The sequence below is a fragment of the Megalops cyprinoides genome, chromosome 1 (genome assembly GCF_013368585.1).
Source record: "Megalops cyprinoides isolate fMegCyp1 chromosome 1, fMegCyp1.pri, whole genome shotgun sequence".
NCBI classification, from domain to species: Eukaryota; Metazoa; Chordata; class Actinopteri; order Elopiformes; family Megalopidae; genus Megalops; species Megalops cyprinoides.
The window spans coordinates 22,395,525-22,405,409 of record NC_050583.1 but is presented as its reverse complement, the minus strand read 5'-3'; the positions used below and the strand labels follow the sequence as shown (position 1 = coordinate 22,405,409).

Here is a 9,885-nt window from a genome sequence, read left to right as displayed (position 1 = left end):
CCTGACAATGATCCCTCAGGATCCAAACATTGTCTGCATTAATTTTTATGTCAACATAAAACCACTTGGGAGCATTGTACATTTGGGCGAGTAGTGTCCAGACACTATATCTTCTCTTAAAAAATTCAAATGCCATTAAACTCAATGTAAATTTTTGAACTCGCCGCCCTTTGTCATGTACCTCTCTCCCTGATATGTGATTGCTAAGCATGGGTGTCACTAAGAGATTTCTACCTTACTAATGTAGGTATTTTGTATGTTAGTACTCATGGACTAACCGGTAGGAGCTCAGAAAATGCTTGTAGTTCTGTGATTTTGTTATGAATGCACAAAGAAACTTTGGATTGAGGTTTAACATGTTATACATGTTATTTCTATAAAACCATAGAATTTCCCATGAACTACAGCCGTACGATGAAACAATCATTCAAGGTGAATTGAGGGAGACTGTCTTCATTGGAATCCCCACTACATGAATATCAGTTTTAGTCTATCAGCTATCTATCAAAGACCACATGGCTCTTCAAGGCAATGCTAAACCAGCATGTGCTGTCAGTGCACTTTTTCATTGAGATACAGAACTCAGAATCTCAAAATCAGAAACCTAATATTCCTGTGCCACCCTGTAAAGCAAGCCAAGCCATCCATTTGTATTAATGTAACCCTGGATGCAAGGTCCCTGCCCCACATCATGGATGTCTGTGTGAAGAGCGTGCGCCCAAAGAGGCCAAGGTAAAAAAATAAGCCAGCAGCAATAACCATATCATCTCCAGACAATATTCAACATGCATGTATTGTGTACTGATGCCAGATAGTGAGCCTCCTCAAAGCAGAACCTTCTACCATAGCCACTTCACTGGAATGTCACCTGAAAAAACTAACAGGATTTTTTGCACACAATCATTGACCCAACTCAGCTGCAAAATGAATTCATATACACAGATCAAAACCACTCATCGTGCCCCACCTAGTTTTCAATGGATCTCCTCTACATATTGAAGGAATAAATGTTACCTGGATGTAGAACTCACAGCAGGCTAAGGAGTTCAGTATTATGTCTTTTGTGCTTAAATCATACCACTGACACTATTACTGCCGTAGGTCCTAGTTCCCAGGGTAGACTCTCATCATGGATTCAAACAACCACATCACGGGTGCAACAAAGACATTCTTGGATGGACTAGATATAAAGGTGGGATCACGCTTGGGGAAATGGTGAGCACTCATGTTGTTTGATCACATTCAGCTACAGTGCTGGCAGCTTTGGGGTAAAGAATATCACATGAGTGTGTGAGTGCTTTTACTGGAATTGAAGCAGAAGCTCAAGGCAGTGATGTCGCCTTCAACAAATTGCCTGAACCTGTGCTGCTTTCTGCAGCTATGTGCCTATTGAAGTAACCACAGGATAGTAAACACAGGAAACAAAATTATAAAACTACTTTTGTTGGTGGTACAACTCAGACACACAGAAGACAACTGCAGCAACTGAGATATTACATCTTAATTCAAATTATACAAATGAAACCCCACAATAATAATGTATCACCTCAAGCAGACTACTACACAAAAATATCTGATAAAGCATTGCATAAAAGAGTGAATTGGTTAAAATATTTCCATGTGTATTTTATGATCTAAGAAAAGCAAAAGCAATTTTCTGTGCACATAACTAATGGGTTACAAACTTGACAGTACCATGGTCTCACTATAGAAAGTAAACTGGTCTTTATTTTGACAGTTTTGATACCAGTTTGCAAGGTACCAAAATTAAGGGACCCATCACAAATCAAGGACGTCAAACATGAAAAACATCACTGCATATGTCTTAACAAGAATATGGAAGAACAGCTCCATAGAATCAAGACCATACCTGATAAAAAAAGACCATGACCAACAACTAGTATATTATAAAAGTGTCAAATTTTTCCTGGAGTGTTCATGGTCAGAAGTCCACAGCTTGCAATATTACCTGGGCAATACAGCCAAATATAGTATGTCAACATTAGACCGCATGTTCACCATGTCTTCATTTACATGCTGCCAGTTTCAAAAAACACCAAGCCACATCAAAATTTTAACCTTGTGGGAGGTGGCAGCACAGCCATCACTTGCAAGCCAGATGACGCTACATGCCCAGAGTTCACCAGTGTTCAATGGGATGGTGTTAGAAACACCATTAGAAACATCACATTGCTGATGGAAGTTCCCCTGAGCAATGAATGACAGTTTTATGCGGGCCTCCCTGATGGAAATCACTGAAAGTGTCATAGACACACAGAACAATAAGCTTACTGTTGTGTACTGTAGACTAATTGATGAGAAGGTCAAAGTTTGATTGTCTGGACAGGAGTATCAAGTCACTATGGATGTCCTAGAAGTCTATTTGTAATATTGATTTCAACCTGACTGAATGGTGCTTTATTAAGTCCTCAGACCATTTTTCTTCCCTTCCTGTAGATTTGTTCTGACATGGCAACATTTAGCATAATAATACATACTAATAATATCTTCATATGATTTTTCTTCCGGTGTGATTTTATTCTAGTGAGGTGTTAATGCCCTACTGGTAAGATGTGATACTAATGCTATGGATCTCTGACTTGAACCTTCCAGGCTTGAACCAAATTGAAAATTTGTTGGAATGAACCAGGAGAACCTGTGACATCAAGAGCCCATAGACCAGTGGGCAAATTGCATAACAGTGAATGGACCTGTGTTTTCCCAAACTAAATTTCAGGAATGACAAAATCCCACAAGACAGCATCTGCAACTTGGTGCCAAGTGCATTGCTGAGATACAGTTTGTCTTCTGCCAGTGGTGGCCATACAAACCATGAACCTATGACCCCTTTCAGCAGACCCCTGGTTAATTGTCCCTGTTGGTGATAAATGCAATTACTTACATCATGACTTTTTAATACATGACTCCTGTTTTTGTAACTCCTGTTACAATAAACTGCATGTTTTTAAACATTGACTCTGCAGGTGTATGTTGCAGGTATCACTCAGGTATCAACTTTTTCATGGAGGTTCAGCAAATAAAACCTTTTCAACATTTAGTAAATGTTCAAACAATTGCAAAATTGTGTGAAGTATTTAGCAACTGAAACATTTTGGGCATGAAAATTTGAGTAAAGGCACGAAAAGGCATGAAAAATTAGTACAATGTGAAATATTTAGTAGATGTAGAAAATATTTAAGTGATGATTTTTTTTTTATTAAACATTTAACTTTAGCTCCTCCTTACTTCCAGCTGCATGTTCACTGTCCACTGTTCAAATGGGTGTGGCTGATGGAAACCAACTGTAACTACACACTGATGTTCATCTGAAGCAGGGCAATGTAAATGTCTAGAGCATACTGTGATGGGTGATAAAGTATTTTGTTTCATTTTATCCTACGTGAAGTTTCCCTCTTGAAAAATAATGGCAATAATATGGCTACCTAGGCATGTTTTTATCTAGCACACAACGCATGAGTGTGGGTTGCATATCTGAAATCCAACAATCAAATTTGATGCTACATTAGCTATCTTATTATACAATAATAAATCCACAAAACAAAACTTCCAAAACAGCAAGGAAACACTTTAAGTCAACCTATTAAGTAATAACAGAGGGTTATAACTAGATACCCATATAGTTTACTTTGCTAATTAACTAGTTGTATTTATGGTTATCTTAATAAATTGAGTAGTTAATGGATTTGAATAGTGTTACTTGCAAGGTCAGCTGGAAAACTAAATATTGAGGGACATCTTGCAAACGTACCAGCTTCCTCACAACAAGTTATTCCAAGCATGTTTAAAGTTAGAACAAAGGAGGATATTTTAAAACAGAGAGGGAAAATATGAATGAAATAATAATTTCAGGAGTTGATCAATACAGTAGGGTTTGACATTTTCCACTGCACAGTTTCCTGCCATTCACTTGCATGAATTCACACTTAACTGATGGCTGAACTGAGCTTTAACCTCATGTGTAGGTGTATGGTACTTCTGTTTGCAATCATCTATAAAATCTACAAATTGCAAAAGAAAACCCAGGTAGGTCTACATTCTGTCAATAATTAACTTGAAAACTTTTTAAAATCTTTTGCCTGCGAATTAAATATATGAATATATTGCTGTTCCATTAAAAAGACCTTTATTTTTTCACCATAATGGTACTTTGCTTCAAATTTTAGTGATTCCTTTCAATAATGCTGTGATTGTGAGACCATTTCAAAATTCCAGTAGGTTGGGCACGACAATCTACCAAAATAGCATTTCATATTTACTTGTTTTTTGAAACATTTGAATCCTTCATAAATATGACTTGGGAGTGTTTTCATTAAATGTTTGATAAAATTGTGTGGTTTCAGTTTTAATGTTGTAAAAATGCAAAAGAAGCTGACTTTTTTATGCTGCATTTAGCACTCCATGACAGAGGGTGTTCGCCTGAGGCAGTGAACACACTAAACACAAAATCTAACAAGACTGATTGCGTGAATGCTAAAAACTGTGTAACCTTATAGATATAAGGACTATATGTTCTTAGAGATCCCACAATTGTCATAAAACAGTAATTGACATTAAAACAAACAAGCTGTTGCATAAATACACCACTAGCCCCCATTTCAGAGATTTTCACTGCTGCACACAAGATCAGTTCAAAATGCTATAGGTGTAACACAAAAATGTGTTTCATAATAGTGAACATTGTGCAATAATGATAGATGTTTAAAATCTGAACAGATCCTTTTATAGCTAATATAGCAATCAATACCTTCTGTTGGGGTTCTTGGTATGTGAACGGCCTACTGTCATGTGAAGATGTGTCTCTGACAATTCCTGCACACATGACCACCCTAGTTTTGAAATAAATGTGTTGTGTATTTTAACATATGTATATGTCAGATTAAATATGACAGAATTTTCCACACTTGGCAAAATCAGTTTAATACAAACAGAGCATGCCGTTATAAAGAGATAAATAGGTCATTGGTTCAAGCATGTGCATAAAATAACTTACAGTTTTCTGTCAATTGATTGTATATGATTGATGTAACAGCAGGTAAATTATTCTTGCAAACCTTTGCCAAAAAACTATTCTTACAGCATTTGACATTGTAGTGGTTGGACACATTGATGATTTTCCATCCCTGCTTGGTAAATGCTGGATAAGGCAAGGGTGCTCTTGTTCATTAGGGAGTTATTTTGGTTAGGTTTTATTGAGAGGTTCCCTGCGGCTTGGCTCCACGCTGAAATATTGTCCTTAGTCTTTTTGACACAAACACAGGCTAGTACTGAGATCCTGGCGCCAGCTGAAACTAGGGAATGTGTGTGTGTGTGTGTGTGTGTGGGCGCATGCGGGACGGAGAATCCGAACGGTTTAAAGATAGACGTACATTACGTCAGTAGACACCGTTAAATGTAATACCTTTTAGACAGGGTATGTATACATACTTTTACGTGGAACCTGGTCAATGACATACATATACACATGAATGAAAGAGAATCGGTTTCTCTGTTGCATACAAATGTCAAATGCATTAGCCACGTCATTTTGCTAGTTTTGTGTTTACTGTCTCAAAAAGCATACCCTGGAAAATGTATGGGGGTGCTTTGGTATTTCTTAAACTGCCTCCACTTCCAGCTTTGCAAAATGATATCATGATGATTTCAAAGGTCTACATTTTTAATGTCATGAGCACGTTGAATACGAGTATCTTACAAACGGGATACCCTCTTCACATCCCCACACCAGCAGTTAAACGTGTAAAAAATTATGAAATCCCTTACATGAAACACTGTAACAACTGATCTTTTAGAGACAATTTATAGCCAAAAGAAAGCATTGCAATATTTTAATTTACCCAGAAATGTAAAATGTTTTTGACTGCTATTTCATAAAAGGATAAACACTGCCAATATGAGCAAAACAAAAACAATTGTTGAAGTCATTCTGTGTGTATTTATAATGAGAATACAAATCGGTATGTTTCCCCAACTGGCCTCATGCAAACAAGGAGAAGCATCAGCTTTACATTTCTTGGCAGATGCCTCCTCTTTTTCTCGGTCTTCGCCAGTGAACGATGTGCATTTATTACTCACTCTTATTACTCTTTCATAAACTAACCTCTCATGATATCTCTTGAGATTGTTATCTTAATGAGGTGGCTGTAGCACTACACGTGTAAAAGAAAAAAAGTGGTTTTTACTAGCTGAACACATACGTCTTTTTGTCTTCGTCGGGCTGTTGGCTACCATTACATTCGTATGGTTCATCACAAAGATCTCTTAATATTTACCTTTCAGCGCGAGTGAAATATTTTTATTCAGAAAGTCGTTCAACCTTTCAGGCACATTTACAATCATTCAAATGTTTTGCCTTCTGGCAAGAAGTGTTTATGCACAGGGCACCATCGTAACTCCTGTGACAAATTGAATTGTAACCATTAAGTAGTTTTGTCTGCCTCTTGCATCTACACACTCGCTTATTTACTGCCACTCAATGCACAAGTCCCATAAAAGATTGTGGTTTACAATGCAGACGGTTAATGTGTGTCAAATCTTTTTTTATTCCAATAGACATTGATTTTCTGAAAGCTGCAAGAAACCTCACAGTCTGGCCGCCTGGAAGGAACCAGTGTTTATTATAGGGATCATTACTTTCTAGTAATTCCCATGTCAAAAGCAAATGACCACGAGAAACTTGCAGACTAACGCAGTCTATGAGGGTGATCACTGCTAAATAAATGAAAGAAAGTGATGCACACAAAAAAAACCTGGAGCCGAACACCCAAGATCCTGGCTCCACGAGGCTGCAGGACAGGCGCCCTCGTAAAACCCCCTCCACAGTTTATCTGTTTTGGAAAGACCACTCTCGACACCTCCACAGTTTAACTTGGCTCTGATTTATGTCATCATTAAGATTGCATTAAGTAGCGGTTACCTTGTAGTTTTGGTGTGGAGAAATGTACAAATCAACCAACTATACTAATGTGTGTCGTGTCTGGTTTTCTTATTCTTTTTACGATTTTCTGAAATATTAGTTTTTTTTTCTTTTTCCCCGATTATGTGTTATAACTCCCCTCTCACGAATGGATTAATTAAGATAGTGAATTAAACATTCGGGACACTCAGCACAGTAGTAACATGTATTGAAAATGTGTGAGTATAGCTGACAGTGTTATTAATAAATAAGCAGTAGGGATGTCATCATATAACACAGGCAACCTGTAAATAAGAAAGCGACGAGTTTCACCTAAACACGACTGCCCTTTGATCGACGCTTAAAATAGTCATAGACAACCATTACCCGTTCTACCACTGGTATCGATGTCAATTAATAATTGCTAAATCTCAACCAATGTGCATCTACCGGTAGAGGGCGAACAAAATCCAGTTGATCAGCACTCTGGACCGACCACCCTTATCCCCACCCAACCCCTCCCCTAGCCCCCCGCCCCCAGAGAGAAGGAGGTGTCAGGGATCTCTGGTAACAAACCCACATTCAGAATGGGTTTATGGATTACATCACAGCCCGTGTGGATAAATCGGACGAGCCAGGTGCTTTTCAGTTTGGCGTCCAGCAAAAGAAAAAGAGAAAACATGCTGGTACTCAGAGCTCTGGACTTAAATTTGAGAAGTGAAGATCGGAAGCAGTTAACACACGTGAGAGCTCACGAGAGAGGCAGGGTCTGTGTTGGCTTTTGATGCTGTCACAAAGTTTGTTACTTGCAGAAAAGTTTTTTTTTTTTTGTGCACGTTTTTCGCCTTTCATGAAAATAAAAAGGGACTAATAAGTCACGCCTGCCATGGACTTAGCTGTCATACGACAAAAATCGCTTCTTCTTGAACTTCTCCTCTTCACGTATTGCTTTTAGAGTGGTACGTTGCAATGGTGTGAGCAGCGATCCGAACTTACTGAACATTTGAAAGAAAAGCTCGTCTGGACGTAATAATTGGAGCCGGTGTGCGCATTTTGCGGGAAAGCATCACGACTGATCTATTTTCCCCGTATTCTTTACTCACAAGTAACTGGATGTTTGGTTCAGATTTGTAAGGAGTATTTACTTTAATTACATTACTGTCCTACACCAGAGAAATGGATAATTCACAATTTTTTGTAGCTATGTACGTGCTGGTTTTATCCCTTGGACTTAGGATAGAAGAAGGGATGTGCCAACATTACTACCTCCTCCGTCCCATTCCCAGTGACAGTTTACCAATTGTGGAACTTAAAGAAGACCCGGATCCTGTCTTTGATCCTAAGGAAAGGGACCTTAACGAAACGGAACTGAGAAGTATACTCGGAAGCAACTTTGATCCTCATTTTATGTCAATAACGCCTCCAGAGGACAAATACACAGGCAACGATGACCTGAGTGATTTGGAACTCCGACAGAAGCCTTCCGGGGCTATGCCCAGAGAAATAAAATCAATGGAATTTGACATACAGCATGGCAAGAAGCACAAACCGAGTAAAAAACTCAGAAGAAGGCTGCAACAGTGGCTGTGGTCCTATGCTTTCTGCCCAGTTGTTTATACATGGAACGACCTCGGGAACAGATTTTGGCCACGCTATGTGAAAGTGGGAAGCTGCTACAATAAAAGGTCTTGTTCTGTTCCAGAAGGGATGGTTTGCAAACCTGCCAAATCGGCCCATTTTACGATCTTGAGATGGAGGTGCCTGCAGCGAAAAGGAGGGCTGAAATGCACTTGGATACCAGTTCAGTACCCCATTATATCAGAATGCAAATGCTCCTGCCCGAACTGAAATGAACTTTTTAAAAAATAAATATAAATCATAGCTACATGGTTATTTTTATATGCACTGCCGAGTGTAGGAATGTATATTTTATGTATATGTGGTGCCATTTAATTATAAACTTGTAAAAAGGTCAGTATTATGTATAACCAGCGTCTACTGTATTTGTTGAACATATCCTGGTTGTAATGTATCTTTATATTTATATTGAAGAGCACTTCGCATTGCGAAGCATTAAATATACGTTTATTGAAGGACTTTAAAGCTATTTTCCATTCTTCGGAAAATGTGGTTTTATGGACCTCAGACGGTTATACTTAGATTACAGTGTAATTCTGCAGCTGCGAGAAGCTGTAAATATAGAGGCAAATTTGGACTATTAATCATGTAAATTAAGAGTAACTGCTATTTATTCTTTATACTCCTGTAGTACAACGCCAGTAAAAAAATAAAACCACTAAAATGACATTTCAGAGTTGGTTTTCTTTGGTACTTTTAAATGACTGTCTCCCCTGCCCAAAGAGAGTTTTAAGTGGAAGTAGGCTTCTTTTGTGCGTTTTTTAAGATCCGTTGTTTAATTTAAAGCAAGACACGTGTCTTTCACACCTGCTATTGAGGACAGCCATTGCTGAAACTTGACCCTTTGCACTGCCTCTCAAAACGTTTTAACGTAGACACCTTACAGTAGTTAGCTTTAAGCGACTTAATGTTGTCGCCCAGTTTTTTCCCTTCCAGAAGCGTAATTGTGTCCTTTTCTAAAAATCGACGAATCTGGCAATGGACAGAGCAGCATCGAAGCTTTCATTATTAAGCCCGGCACCTAACTTCACAAGTTTCAGATTTATGCACCTGCGAATCTACTGATTACGAAAACTATTGCTGCCATCAGTCACAATTTATTTATTCATTTACTCGTGTGTCAATATGAGGCTGTTAGTTTAATGAACAACACCATACCTCTTCGTTTGTCCATATTCAGTCATCTTAATTTAAGAAGAAATGCTGTTCGGGTGAGGAAAGAAATGCGTTTTTTTCGCGTGAGAACATTTAAAATACGGTTGATAGTGCTAATTAGCAGCTTGTCGGTTTAAATGTTCCAACAGTATACGGGATTTAGAGTTAACTCCAGTTAA

General features: G+C 38.3%; 1 protein-coding gene across 1 annotated transcript; it reads left to right on the top strand.

Annotated features, from left to right (window-relative positions):
• The first annotated feature begins 7,525 nt into the window (after nt 1-7,525).
• nog3 (noggin 3) lies at nt 7,526-8,761 on the top strand. Its single transcript, XM_036545868.1, has one exon. It carries the CDS (start codon nt 8,090-8,092, stop codon nt 8,759-8,761), a length of 672 nt encoding a protein of 223 aa, XP_036401761.1. The 5' UTR covers nt 7,526-8,089.
• The last annotated feature ends 1,124 nt before the right edge of the window (nt 8,762-9,885 follow it).

Coding starts and splice junctions, on each gene's coding strand:
- nog3 (XM_036545868.1), top strand. CDS start 8,090: ATGGATAATTCACAATTTTTTGTAGCTATGTACGTGCTGGTTTTATCC.